This window comes from Mus caroli, chromosome X (genome assembly GCF_900094665.2).
Source record: "Mus caroli chromosome X, CAROLI_EIJ_v1.1, whole genome shotgun sequence".
Taxonomy (NCBI): Eukaryota; Metazoa; Chordata; class Mammalia; order Rodentia; family Muridae; genus Mus; species Mus caroli.
In genome coordinates this window covers 152,285,983-152,301,248 of record NC_034589.1, presented here as the reverse complement: position 1 = coordinate 152,301,248, position 15,266 = coordinate 152,285,983, and the positions used below count along the sequence as shown (strand labels likewise).

The following is a 15,266-nucleotide window of genomic DNA, read 5'->3' as shown; positions in this document are numbered from 1 at the left end:
GCCTGTTGCTCCCACCATGGGGCTGCAAACCCCCTCAGCTCCTTCAGTCCCTTCTCCAACTCCTCCATTGGAGACCCTGTGCTCAGTCCAGTGGTTGGCTATGAGCATCCACCTCTGTATTTTTCAGGCTCTGGCAGAGCCTCTCAGGAGACAGCCATATCAGGCTCCCATCAGTAAGCACTTCCTGGCATCCACAATAGTATCCAGATTTGGTGAGGGTATATGGGATGGATCCCCAGGTGACACAGTCTCTGGATGGCCTTTCCTTCAGTCTCTGCTCCACACTTTCTCTTCATATTTGCTTCCATGAGTATTTTGTTTCCCCTTCTAAGAAGCCCTGAAGTATCCACACTTTGGTCTTCCTTCTTCTTGGGCTTCACATGACCTGTGAATTGAATCTTGGCTATTCCAAACTTTTGAGCTAATATCCACTTATCAGTGAGTGCATACCATGTAAGTTCTTTTGTGACTGAGTTACCTCACTCAGGTATTTTCAAGTTCCATCCATTTGTCTGCAAATTTCATGAAGTCATTGTTGTTAATAGCTGAGTAGTACTCCATTGTGTAAATGTACCACATTTTCTGTATCCATTCCTCTGTTGAAGGACATCTGGGTTGTTTCCAGCTTCTGGCTATTATAAATAACCCTGCTATGAACATAGTGGAGCATGTGTCCTTATTACATGTTGGAGCATATTCTGGGTATATGTCCAGGAGGGGTAGAGCTGGGTCCTCAGGTAGTACTATGTCCAATTTTCTGAGGAACTGCCAAACTGATTTCCAGAGTGGTTGTNCCAGCTTACAATCTCACCAACAATGGAGGAGTGTTCCTCTTTCTCNACATCCTTGCCAGCATCTGCTGTCACCTGAGTTTTTGATCTTAGCCATTCTGACTGGTGTGAGGTGGAATCTCAGGGTTGTTTTGATTTGCATTTCCCTGATGACTAAGGATGTTGAACATTTCTTTAGGTGCTTCTTGGCCATTTGAGTTTTCTCAGTTGAGAATTCTCTATTTAGCTCTGTTCCCCATTTTTAAATAGGGTTATTTGGTTCTCTGGAGTCTAACTTTTGAGTTCTTTGTATATATTGGATATTAGCCCTCTATCAAATGTAGGATTGGTAAAGATCTTTTCCCAATCTGTTGGTTGCCCTTTTGTCCTATTGACAGTATTTTTTTGTTTTACAAAAGCTTTGAAATTTTATGAGGTCCCATTTGTCAATTCTTGATCTTACAGCACAAGCCATTGGATCTCTCTGAGTCTGAGGTCAGCCTTGTCTACAGAGTAAGTTCTAGGCCACCCAGGGCAACATGATGAGACCCTGTCTCAAACAACCCCCAAAGTTGAAAAGGAAGGTGTTAGTGTATAAATAAAGAAAAAGAATGGGGGCTGGTGAGATGGCTCAGTGGGTAAAGATGCTCACTGCTGAGCCTGGAACACACACATACACATGCACATGCACATGCACACACACAGTACAGTCAAATAAATGTAATCACCTTTTCTTTCCAAGAAGGAGAATGTGTGTGGTAGAACACACCTTTAAAGCTAGCACTCAGTAGGCTGAGGCAGGGTAATTCTAAGTTTGAGGGTAGGCTGGCCTAAATGAATCTTTTAAATGTTTACAATATCTTTCGTCTGCATAGTTTACTTTCATCCAATTGAATTGGATAAATACACCGAGAAATTTGCACTTTGTTCTCCACAATGCAAAACTTGAACCCAAAAACTACAGAAGCAAAAATTAGTGAAGCTGTGTAAAGTGAACTTTATATGTGTATTTACTTTGTAGAAATCAGTCTCATAAATATTTGTAGGTGATATCACATACTCCAAATTATTTAAAGGCAAGGCCCACCTTTTCCCCATGTTCCCTGAATTGCTGGATGTTTTGTTTCAGTGATTGAGGGAGGACCCCTGGAACACAACTACCGACTGAAGCAGTTTCATTTTCATTGGGGAGCCATTGATGCTTGGGGCTCTGAGCACACCGTGGACAGTAAATGCTACCCAGCAGAGGTAGGTTTCTTCTCTCTCTCTCTCTCTCTCTCTCTCTCTCTCTCTCTCTCTCTCTCTCTCTCTCTCTTCTCTCCTCACTCTCAGTTTGTTTTGAGACAAGGTATTCTCGTTGCTTTGGCTGTCCTGGAGATCACTTTGTAGACCAAGTTGGCTTGAACTGACAGAGATTTCTCCTGCCCCTGCCTCCCCTGTGTTGCAATTAAAGGTGTTCTCCCCTGGCTTGAACAGCAGAGGTACATTTTAAAAGGTCGCAAAGGCAATGGGTGTGGAACGGTGGGGGATATTCTGAGGTTTCTAGTTCGAATAAGTTATCAGGAAGTCTCAGGTGATGCTTTAAATCTTACATAGCTTGTTCAGGGACATATTTGAGCCTTCCCATCTGAGACATGTAAAAAGTATATCCATTCTAAATAGCACACATGAAATAAACTGTAAGAGATAAAACTGAATTCTGGGCTGAAGAGATAGGTCAGCAGTTAGGAAGAGCCCTTGTACTCACTCTAACCTGAGTTCAGTTCTCAGCAGGTACCTGGTACCACAACCATTTATAACTCCAGTTCCAGGGGATCTGATGCCCTTTTATGACCTCAACAGGCAGCAGGCATATACATGATACACAGCTATAGGCAAAACACTCATCTACATTAAATAAAATAAGCTACTTAAAAATTAGAACTGAATTCTTTCTGAATTCTGAGCTAAATGCAATCATCCATGTAGCCATGGGCTACAGTAAAGCTGTAAGGCTAGATTAGTCCAAGAGGGTAAGAGTGGGAGCCTAAGTGATGGCTATGGCAAAAGACAGAGAGGGAAGCAGGAAAGGAATCAAGGGGTTCTCAAATCAAAAGGCCAAAGCACCAGGACAGATGAGCAGATGGGCTCCTTTTCAGGAGCGGGGAAAGCTCTGTAGGACCTTGAAGGGGCTCATTCGGGAGGCCAGGTGATGGTGGAAGGGAGGCTTGAGAATGCTGGGTGGAGAGTGATTGATATGGAAATGCAAGCAAGGCACAAGCAAATAGAATTTCTCCTTGCAAATAGAATTTCTCCATGCAACTTTCCCCTTAATTTAGTTCCAAATGTGATGCTAAACGTGAAAACATTTTAAGTGATCATCCCTTCAAGAAGAAATTTGTCTTTAGTTCCCATCTAATTTTCACAGGGAGAATGCATTTCTCTTAATAGAAACATCTTCTCTCTAGATGCAAATGGATTTGGGATATTAGTATTTCATGCAAATCAGGGTGGGAATGAAAAAATGTTGATCCCTCTCTGCAAAGTTCTTGACTATGTGAATTTTATAATTTTTCTCCGCTAACAAATCCTCTTCTTCCAAAGTAATATTGCCACAACGTCTTCTTCAAATTCTTTATGTTGTTCTTATTTCACACCAGACTGTCATATACATCTCAGTGGATGTATTTCGGGTGATGAAACAAGAGTAAATGTTTCATGTTGGACGGGGCTGTCATTTATTTTGGACCAATCCTACATGGTCATGCATAAACCCACTTTTACTTCTGTTTCAGCTGCACTTGGTACATTGGAATGCAGTCAAATTTGAATGTTTTGAGGATGCAGCACTGGAAGAAAATGGCTTGGCTGTGATAGGTGTATTTTTAAAGGTAAAAACAAAAATTCAAGCTGGGTGTGGCAGTGCACCCATAGTTCCAGCACTCGGGAGGCAAAGGCAGGCAGATCTCTGTGAGTTCCAGGCTAGCCTGGTCTACGTAATGAGTTCTGGGACAGCTAGGACTATAGAGAGAGACCCTGTCCCAAACAAACAAACAAACAAACAAACAACTCATTTTACTAAGTTCAAATGATACATTGTATCACTGAAAAGATAGAACATTATAACTTATTTATTTGAAAATAATTTAGAATTTAAAGGAAAAGAGTTCTGTAGAGATTGTGTAGTGGTTAAGAATATGTGCTATTAATGTAGAGGAGCCAGTTCAGTTCCCAGCACACACATTCTCCAACTTATGACTGCCTGTAACTTCAGCTCCAGGGGTATCAAAGGCCTTCATTCATATGTGCACTAACTTCACACAAACACACACACACACACACATACACACACACACTAAGAATAATGAAATAAATCTTTTTCAACAGAGAACATTGGGCTAGGTATAGTAGCACATGACTTTAATTCTCAGCACTTGGGAGGCAGAGGTGGGTGACTCTGTGAGTTCAAGGACAGCCTGGCCTACAGAGCCAAATTCAGAACATCGAGAACAAAAACAGAGAGATCCTGACTCAAAAAAGAACATTGAGATCAATAGGAAAGAGGAGGAGGAAGGGGGGAGAGAAATGGATATAATTCAAGTATATGATATGTGTATATGGAAATATTGCAATAAAATTCATTATTATATATTAGTATTTAAAAAGGATTATTAGTACCAGGCCATGTGTGGTGTCACACTCCTTTAATTTCAGTACTCAGGAGGCATAGGTAGGTGGATCTCTGTGAGTTTGAGGGCAGCCAGGAGTGCATAGTGAGACTCTTAAGTGTGTATGTGTGTTTTACATGTATATGGTAAAAATGAGCAGTTGTTAAAATAAAAAACTCTTATGAATATATTTCTTTTTAAAATTTTTTAAAACAAATTATTTATTATATATGAGTACACTGTAACTGTCTTCAGACACACCAGAAGAGGGCATCTGATCCCATTACAGATGGCTGTGAGCCACCATATAGGTGCTGGGAATTGAACTCAGGACCTCTGGAAGAGCAGTCACTGCTCTTAACCTCTGAGTCATCTCTCCAGCCCATGAATGTGTTTCAAATGGCATAAAATGTAGCCCAGGGCCAGAGAGATGGCTCAGCAGTTTAGTGCTTGCTGATCTTGTAGAAGACTGCTATTCAGTTCCCAGCGTGGACATCAGACTACTCACGACTGCTGTAACTCCAGCTTCAGTGGCTTTAACAGTACTTTCTGACCTCCATGAGCATCTGCCCACACATGTACATATATACATGTACATGTACATATCCCTACACATACATACAAAAAAAATAAAATCAATCTTTAAAAATAACACACAGCTGAACACAGTGGACACAGTCCACATGAGACAAGTGAGCACTGGAAATGGGCTTCACTCGGGAGGTTGAGACAGGAGGATCAAGAGGTTGAGACCAGCCCAGGCTATAAGGTAAGACCCTGTCTTGGGGGAGGGAGTTGCTCTTCTAGAGGATCTGGGTTTGATTCCTAGCACCCACGTGGCAGTTCACATCTGTCTATAACTCCAGTTCCAGAGCTTCTGACACCCTCACACACACATACATATATGCAGGCAAAACACTGATGAACATAAAATAAAGATAATTTTTAAAACACTAAAAGAGAAGGCACTTTTCTCTAGACACACCAGTCTTGTCAGCAAACTGCCTGTTCATTTTGTTCTAAGTCTAATTTAATTTAGTGATGTTTATAATATTTGTAATTACCAGCTGAAATATAGTTGCAGTCCTGCAGTTTGTTTATATGTAACCTCCAGGTGGTTAATTTTGATTCACATTCTAGCTGAATGTCTACAGTGAGGTGGCCATTGTGTGTAATAGTTCTTTTTTTTTTTTCTTTAGCTAGGTAAACATCATAAAGAACTACAGAAATTGGTGGACACTTTGCCATCAATTAAGCACAAGGTAATTATCCCCTTGCATCACTTGAAGTACATTTTATATTTGGATCTCAGAGGAGACAACACACTTTGAAGCAGGAAGATGGATTAAATGGACGGTATTCAGGTCTCTTTCAACAGTGCTGCAGGAGACCTGGCAGAGCTGATGGTGTACTGATGATAATTGGCTTGTGGTTAAGACCCACAATTGGCACAAGAAGAATTGCTTTAGTGGAGCTTTCTGGGTTTGCTGAGCAGTTGCTGAGTGAGGCACCCACTCTGTCCCTGATACCAGCTCCTTCTCTATCTTTGTAGAAACACTCTGACCATTTTTTTCCCTAAAAGTTTCATAATGAGACTTAACTTGTCTAGAAGCAAAGAACCCCATATGCCTTGTCCAGCTCCCCAGATGAATTACTCAATATTCAGAATCCCTTAGGGGCTGCTTCCAGAAATCAGTACAGCGTTCCTCTATTCTCCGTCTTTACTCCCCTCCCTCCCTCTCCCCCTCCCTTCTCCCCTCCCTCTCCCCCTCCCTTCTCCCCTCCGTCTCCCCCTCCCTCCTGCCCTCCCTCTCCCTCCTTTTCTCCCTTTCCCCTCCCTCCTTTCCTCTCTCCCTTCCTCCCTCCCTGTCTCCCTTTTTTTCTCTTTCTCCTTTGTCCAAGATTCTGGCATTCACTTCCTTCTTTCCTTCCTTTCTCCCTCCCTTTCTCTATCACTGCCCTGCTTGGGATGCTGTGCTTGAGCACGCCTGGCAAGCTGTCTACCACTGAGCTACACCCTCAGCTCTGTGCTAGTTTTAAAAGGACAAATCTGTATTCATTTCTCTTGAAGAAGAGAAGCCTCTCTGTTTATTACCAGCCACTACCTAATACCCCCAAGACAAAGAAGACTTTTTTTTTTTAAAAAAAAAATCTGTTTTCCTAGAGAAAACTGTCAGAAATGCACAGCGTGATTTTGTATTAAGTAGTGATGTCTCTGAAATTGCCTTAACCTCCCCTTGACCTCCCCTAGAGCTTAAGCTCCCTTAACTTCCCCTGGACCATTTTTGGTCCCTGTACACTCTAGGAGAATCACTACCTCACCTTCTGATACCTGAGTAACTTTCACCATAGCTAGTAACTCAGGAACTCCTTCTCTTGGACAGGACACCCTGGTGGAATTTGGATCATTTGACCCTTCCTGTCTGATGCCTACTTGCCCAGATTACTGGACCTACTCTGGGTCTCTCACTACGCCGCCCCTCTCAGAGTCTGTTACCTGGATCATTAAGAAGCAGCCCGTTGAGGTTGACCGTGACCAGGTATTACATTTTCCATCTGAGGAATGCTAATCTGCCTGTTCAAGCTGGGCTCAAATCATGACATCATTCTTGTTTGCTAACTTGCTTATTTCTTGTGGGAGAAGTGGGGTCTCATGTAACCTAGGCTGGCCTGGAACTGTACGTGAGAGATTTGTGTGCTCGTTTTATTGTTTTGTGGTGGTAGGGATTGAACTCGGGGCCTTGCATACACGAGACAAGCATTTGGGACTCTATCCCCAGTCTTAATCAGGAAAAAGAATGAAAGCATAGAAGGACATATGGTACTTGCTTCTCCATTTCCTTAAGAATTGTGTGCTTCTCTATTTCAATTCAAGGCCCAAGATAAAGAGACTCTTAACAATGATGGTGAGGAAATTTTAATATTTCTTCATAATAAATAATAAAACTATGGTCTAATATGTCCTTAGTAAATTGGTTGAAGTGATCAATTCTATACCTATATCTATAACACAGTCTTATTTAATTTACCACTGAAGCACAATAATATTTGCTCATGGGCTTGGGATCTAGCTTAGTCCCAATTCAATTCACAGCAACCCCTGCCCAAACACACATGTCAAACAGATAGTTCCTAATATTTTCTCATACTTGCTATGTGGGATGTATATTGATTTCAAAGCATTGTCACAAGAAGCAAGCCAAACTTTCCAAGCTCTTTTTTTTTGAAGCCGAGCTAACTCGGCATCATGACTCTGATGTCCCTAGCAAAGTGAACTTTAGACTGATAGATACATAAGGAAAAAAGAAGGTGAACTAGAACATTAGAAACAGAGCCCAGCACTGTTATAGCAGAAGCAGAAGGATGCTTGTAACTGTTCATTGCTTTTTCTCTTTTGGGTTTCTGAGAAAGGGCTTCTCTCTGTAGCCCTGGCTGTCCTGGAACTTGTTATGTAGACCAGGCTGGTCTGGAACTTACAGAATCCCCCTACCTCTGCCTCTGCCTCTGCCTCTGGAAACCTGGGATGAAAGGTATACATCACCACCACCCAGCTTCAGTTTTGTCCTTAATATTTTTAAATAAAATACAGATGAATAGAGACTTCCTTAACATGGCCAAATGATCTTCATTCAAAAGTTTGTACAGGAGCTAGGGAGGTGGCTCAGCAATTACTGCACTTGCTGCTCTTCCAGAGAAGACAGTTGTTCAGATCCAAGCACCCATGTCACGTAGTGTACAGCCACCTGTAACTTCAGCTCCAGGGGATCCCACGCCCTCTTCTGGTCTCCATAGACCACACACACACACACACACACACACACACACACACACACACTTTTTCTCATAAACAAAAAGTAAAATAAGTATTTTTTAAGTAAATACAGTCATCCATTGGTAGCTGTGGAAGACTTGGTCCAGAACCCCAAATATGCAAGATATGCACCTGCTCAAGTACCCTATCTGGAATTGCATCTATATTTTATACATCTTCTAATATACTTTAAATCACATCTATATTACTCTTTATATAATCTTCCAATACACTTTAAATCACATCTACATTACATTTTAAGATATATTGCCCTACAGTGTAAATGCTATGGAAATAATTTTCCTACTATATTGGTTAGGGAATAATGACAAGAAAAATATCTGTACATGTTTAATAGAAGCAGTTTTCTGGCTGACTTAGACTTCACTATATAGATCAAGCTGTCGTTGGGATCACAATGTCTTCCTGCTTCTACCTCCTGAGTGCCAGCAGCATTTTTCTAATATTTATGTGTAAACCAAGGATACAGAGTACCAATAATTGTGTTTAATGGAGAAGTGCTTTTGTGGGTCTCATGTGGCCTCCAACTCACTGTGTAGCTAAAGATGACTTTGAAGTCTTGATCTTCCCACCTTCCCAAATGATGGGATTATAGGTATGTTCTAACAAGCCCACTGGAAATAACTATTACCATATTAAATGATATATTAAATTATATTCTAGAATTAGCTATGTGTTGTGCATGCCTACAGTCTTATCTACTTATAAGGCTCAGGCAGAAGAACTACTTGAGTCTAGCTATTCAAAAGTAGGCTGAGCAATATACCAATCCCCTCTCTTAAAAAATATGTTATAGAGCTGGGTGTGGTGGCACATGCCTTTAATCCCTGTCTCAAAAACCAGAAACAAAAATAAGTTATAGAAATTGTCAATATGATCAGATCAGAAAATAAAACTAAATGAGGAAAAGTTTAGAAAATAGCACAAAATAAGGTAACTTAGAAATTGGTGGGGTATAATATTAATATATAGTCATATATCAAATACATGTCAGAGATATGATACAAAGATATAATGGAAGAAAGTTCTAGATATGATCAGAATAAAACTATAAAATACCTTTGAGTAGTTTTAACAAGAAGTATTAACAATAAAATGTAAATCTTCCAGGATACTGAAGATGACTTAATTAAATTAAATTCATACTCTATTCCTGGCTTGGAAGATATCATAAAGATGTCAGTTTTTCTTGTATTTTCCATGAATTGTTTATTCTCCACAATTTAATGTACCGCCAATAAATATGCCAATAGGGTTTAAAGTAAATAAATCACATTTATACCATTTAATTCTGTTTATTTTTATTTTATGTACATGACTGTTTGCCTTCATGCATGTGAACATACCTCATGTGAGCCTAGTGTCCAAGGAAACTGGAACTGGGGTTAGGGATGGTTCAGAGCCTAAATGTGGGTGCTGGGAACCAAACTCAGGTCCTCTGCAGCAAGTGCTCTTAACCACTGGACCATCTCTTCAATATTTATTCTGTTTTTAACTGTGTGTATGTGTGCACACATATGTGTGATGGTGCTCCCAGGTGCTCCCAGAAGTCAGACAAAGGCTGTCAGATAGAGTTGAGCCTGAACTAGAGGCTGTTATGAGTTGCTCAGAATGGGTCCTGGGAACCAGACTTGGCTCTTCTGTAAGAATAGCAAGCACCCTTAACTACTGAACCATCTCTCCAGCCCCCCAGACATAAATCTGAGTCAGAAAATATGCATAAATAGTAATGGTGATTTCTAAAAGAGCAAAAAAGGAGTGATTAGTTATATAAAAAAAAGTTATAAAGCTTCAAGAACTAAATGCCCTGGTACTGGCACAGAAATAACAAAAGAAAAAAGAAAAATCAAGAAAAGTGTTTAGAAACAGAGACACAAAGACAATGAGAGAGAGAGAGACAGAGACAGAGACACAGAGACAAAGAGACAGAGAGACAGAGACAGAGAGAGAGGGAAGAGGGGAGAGGAGAGAAAGAATGGGGAGAGAAAGGAAGAAGGAGGAGGGGAAAAATGGGGACGAATTAAAATGGCTTCTCTTGAGCCAGGTGTCTTGTGCTCCTCTGATTATGGAAGCTGAGAAGGCTTCTGGTTTGCTGTCTTATAACCTGAAGTTTACCCGAGAGGTGACCTCAAAGGCCTGAGAGCTGGAAAGCCAGTGCTGTGTGTTCTGACCTTGGCTTTAAGGTCTGAGAACTAGGGGCTCCCAGAGCTGATGTGGGCTCAGGTCAAAAGCAGTCAAGCCAGACACGGTGGGGCCTGTAAAGCATAGGAAAGGAGACAGAACAATCAGAAAACAAGCTGCAACCAAAAAGCATCAGGTTATCCCTCTCTTGTGACAGGATTAAGGCAGAGGAATGTTCATTACAACACCAACTGAAATGGCCTATTTGGGACTAAGCTGTTAAATTTCACTAATCACTGTTCCTCAGAAAGGCAGATAAACAGTTTTGTTTCCCCTTGGTGAAATGTAAGTCTAGTAGGACTCCAACTCCATCTTTCTTTCTTGTTCTGAGACCGGGTCTCATTATGCATATATCCCTGGCTGACCTGGGACTCCCTGTGTAGACCAGGCTGGTCTCAACTTCCAGAGATCTGCTTGCCTTTGCCTCTCAAGTGCTACGATTGAGGAGCCACCCTCTCCCCCTGGCTCCTGCATCTTCATTTTTATGTTGGTCTATTGGAACTTCAGGCAGGAACTTAATCCAAACCAGTAGGTTCTCTAATTCCATACAAACTAGGTACGGTGGTACAGCCTATTAATACCAGAGCTTGGGAGATAGCCATCAGAAGATCGGGTATTCAAGGCCACCTTCAGTTACATAGCAGTTCAAGGCCAGCCTAGGCTATTTAAGATTCTTTCTCAAAACAAACCAGAAACCAGTCAGCAGAGAGCAAAGTGGACCCTCTACTTTTTGGTTCTCTTCGGGTTCTCCACAGTGGCTGACACGCTCTCATAAAAGAAGCCCATCTGCTTCACTCAGTCCCCAATCCAAATCCTAACCTCTTCAGGGAAGCACTCTCACAGACGCACTCAGAAATAACAGTTAACCAGCAATCTGCACACCCTCACTCTAGCTGATCGAGAAAAGTAGCCTTGGCAAGAAGAAAGTAGTAAGTTTCAAAATGTGTCCAACCACATGTGAGAATTTACAATGAAGAGAGCATCTCAGCTCAGTGAGGACAAAGGACAGGACATTCTATAAAATGTGGTAAGGACGATGCCTGGTGGTAAAAGGGGAGTTGGATTTAGCATTCAAACTTTATACAGAAACGTGCAAATATAGCCCAGTCGGAGCTAGGGATACAGCTATGTGGTAAACTGCTTACTGAGCGTATATGAGGCCCCCACATTGAACCCTCAGCACTGCAAAACAGAAGCCACCCTTTGTCTGGCTTCTGGGAGTAGCCACACACTGCAAAACAGGAAAGCACCATAAAAAACCAGCACAGGGAGATCCTTTCATAGTGCCAAATGAATGGAGCTCTTTTAACTGTAAAAGAAAACCGGAGGTCTGAAGGAACGCAGGTAGTTTATAAGACTACATTTAAACATTTCTTTATGATCGAACTTACAAACAAATCACAGAGAAATGAGAGAGTCCAGAGCTGGACTGCTCATAAGCCTAGCCTTTGTAACCTACACATTCAGTCTGCCATACTGCTGTCCTTCATATTTTTTGTTTGTTTGTTTGTTTTTGTTTGTTTTGTTTTTGTTTTTGAGAGAGTTTCTCTATGTAAAGTGCTAGGATTAAAGGTATACACCACTATGCCTGGTTTACCCTTCATGTTTAAAAATTGATATAACATTGAAAGGTAAGCCAGAGGATCAGTGGCTTAAATAAGGAATGTTCAATAAAATTTTAACATAGTAAGGGAAGAATTTATTTTATTTTTAACAGCTTACAATCCTTCATTCAGAGAAGTCAGGAAGGAGAGATAGTTCAGTGGTTAAGAGCGCTGTCTGTTCTTCTACAGGTCCTGAGTTCAATTCCTACCAACCACATGGTGACTTACAACTATCTATAATGAGATCTAGCGCCCTCTTCTGGCAAGCAGGTGTTCGTGTACACAGAACACTAACATACATAAAATACATAAGCAAATCTTTAAGGGGAAAAAAAAAGTCAGGAAGGAGGGAGAGACATTTCCTTAGCAACATAGCCTACTGGTAAGGTGCCCACCCTCCTGTAAGTGACCCTAAAGAAACTCATTGGGTCATATAATATTAGATTTTGGGAGCATAGAGTAATGCGACAGGAGGCAGAAAGGAGACCAGAGTTTGACCTCAGCAGAGGAGATGTTTATTTCAAACAGCAAAAGGCAAGCCCTTCCCCACAGGATAGAGGTCCTGTGTAGGGGGATGGGTGGTAAGCTTGGGAATGAGGAAGTTGACATGGCTTTGGGGAGGGCTATGTGTGGTCTGTAGACATTCCTTTCTGAATTCATTTGCCCAAACCAGATTATCTTGGGAGAGATACTGTCCCATCAAATAGATCTTCTCTCTGTGTGTGTCTGATAAGGGTGAGCAAGGCCATCTGGAATTTCATGGAAACCCTGTTTTATATCCAGGCCCTTGGTCATTCCAGACCCTGAAGCATAGGAAGAAGTGGGGACAGGGCCACCAATTCTGTCTTAACTGTTTTGTGCTTGAGGGCTCATTATAAGTGAGAGAGAAAGGGTTTTTGTTTTAAATCAAAGTATCTTGATTGTTCATGAGTGGATATTGGCTTTGTGGGATCATCTGCTTCCAGGACTTGAGGGGTTGGTGGTCGTTAGTCAGGAGCTGAGTGATAGTTGACATAGGGCTTAAACTCATTGCTGCAACAGATGAGGGAGGAATTTTAAAACATAGAGACCAAAAATAGAGCTAGACCTATCAAGATTAGGGGCCCAATAAAAGGGGTTATCCTTGTCCCCCAAGTACCCTCCAAACCTGTCCAGCCTGATGGGTGGGATCTGCCTTGTGAGTCTATTCTTTCTTTTAGCTTTCTGGCATTGTTCTTTATGACACCTGAGAAATTCATGTAGAAACAATATTCCTTCACTTACACAGCACACATTTCTCCCTTCTTTGCCAGAATGAGATCTAATCCTCATCTACTTTGTAATACCATGGCTGCCAAGAAGTCTAACTGAGTCTGGAGTGGTTTTTTGTTTGTTTGTTTGTTTTTAAAGTTTTATTTATGTATTTTGTCTGCATGAATGTCCTGCACACCGGAATCGGGCATTGGACCCCAGGGAACTATGATTATAGGCAGTTATGAGCTGTCATGTGGGTGCTGGGAATTGAACTCAGGACCTCTGGAAGAGCACCCACTGCTTTTAGCCACTGAGTCATATCTTCAACCCCAACTCTAGAGTTTTTTGATGCTGTTCCTGTACCAATGTCAGATCAGCCTTGATTTTTCGAGCGAGTTGGTTGTGTTGAACTTGTTGGAGTGCAATGGTCATTGCTCAGAGGCTCAGAGTCCCTGCCATGGTTGCTTTCAATGTCATCCCTTTTGGTTGTAATAGGTGTGGGCTGGCGGTTTATTTCAAAAAGGATCAGTAGGTGGAAGGAGAGGATAATGGGGATGGGGGGAAGCAATGAGTAGGATCAAAATATATTACAAGTAAGAAAATTTCATAATGAGACCCATTATAGTATATAACTAATATATGCTAATAAAACATTGAAAATGTTATCTGACATTTATAATCTTAATCACTGGCCATTTTAGCACTCAGCATTATTAATTATTTGGGCAAATCCTTCTGATTTTGTAATATACATAAGTTTATGACAAACTGGAATCATTTGTATGTATCATTTTTCTAGTATTTTCTCTCCACCTACATACCTCAGAATCAAGGAGATGCTGTAACTCACCTTTGGCAAACAGCTAATTAATATGTTGGGACAAGGGCCTTTGTCCCTAATCTTCAGATTCTAAAAGCTTGGCCTTTTGACCACTTCCTGCTGCTGTCATACAACCATGCCAGCAACATGGCATTTAACCCCTTATCAAGGGGTGAAGAGAGCGTTCTCAGAAATAAGTTCTCTTTCTGAATCCAATTTGACACAAAGGGTTGTAGAATTATAGAAATGAAAGCAAACTAAGTGTGGTGCGGTGCATAGCTATAATCCCGTTATTTAGGAAACAGAAGGAGGTGGCTCTCCAGGAGTGGGAAGCCAACCTGGTTTATATAATGAGTTCTAAGGGTTACACAGTGAGACTCATGACAAACAAACAAACAAAAAAGGAAAGAATTTATCCATATACTAAAGCTTGTTTCTGATTGTTATTCGTAATGTTTTCTGTTTCTAGCTTGAGCAGTTTCGGACCCTGCTTTTTACTTCTGAGGGAGAGAAAGAGAAAAGAATGGTGGACAACTTCCGCCCTCTTCAGCCACTGATGAATCGCACCGTCCGCTCATCCTTCCGCCATGACTATGTGCTCAATATACAAGTGAAGCCCGAGCCAACAGCCAGCGAAGTCACCCCCTAAGACAGCATACTTCAGCAGCATCTACGTTTAATGACTCATAGCTTAAAATTTTAACTAGATTATTTTAAAACACAGCATTTAATAATACTTATATGTATACATTTCTATTTTTTTCCTTCCTTTTTTGGGTAACATTTCAAAATTCCTACTCTTGTAAAGCAAAGACCGGGAGACAAATGAAGAAAAACAAAAACCTGTACCCAAATAACGTCAAGTTACCTGAGGTCACCCTTTCTTTTTCTTTCTTTCTTTTTTTTTTTTTTTTTTTGGAGTCAGGGTTTCTCTGTATAGTCTTGGCTAGCCTGGAACTCACTTTGTAGACCAGACTGGCCTCGAACTCAGAAATCCACCTGCCTCTGCCTCCCAAGTGCTAGGATTAAAGGCGTGTGCCACCACGCCCGGCAGATTTACTTATTATTATATGTAAGTATGATGTAGCTGTCTTTAGACACACCAGAAGAGGTTGTCAGATCTCATTATGGATGGTTGTGAGGCACCATGTGGTTGCTGGGAATTGAACTCAGAACTTT

At 41.2% G+C, this 15,266-nt stretch overlaps 1 protein-coding gene across 2 annotated transcripts in view; it reads left to right on the top strand.

The window, feature by feature from the left end:
• Positions 1–15,011, top strand: part of Ca5b (carbonic anhydrase 5B) — a 50,119-nt gene extending 35,108 nt beyond the window's left edge. For both annotated transcript variants that reach the window (XM_021153483.2, XM_029472927.1), the window contains exons 4-8: positions 1,900–2,018; positions 3,545–3,640; positions 5,617–5,679; positions 6,802–6,957; positions 14,557–15,011. In XM_021153483.2, the coding sequence (XP_021009142.1) occupies positions 1,900–2,018; positions 3,545–3,640; positions 5,617–5,679; positions 6,802–6,957; positions 14,557–14,736 (614 nt within the window). In that variant the 3' untranslated portion in view covers positions 14,737–15,011. The remainder of the gene's footprint in view (positions 1–1,899; positions 2,019–3,544; positions 3,641–5,616; positions 5,680–6,801; positions 6,958–14,556) is intronic.
• Positions 15,012–15,266: the final 255 nt, after the last annotated feature.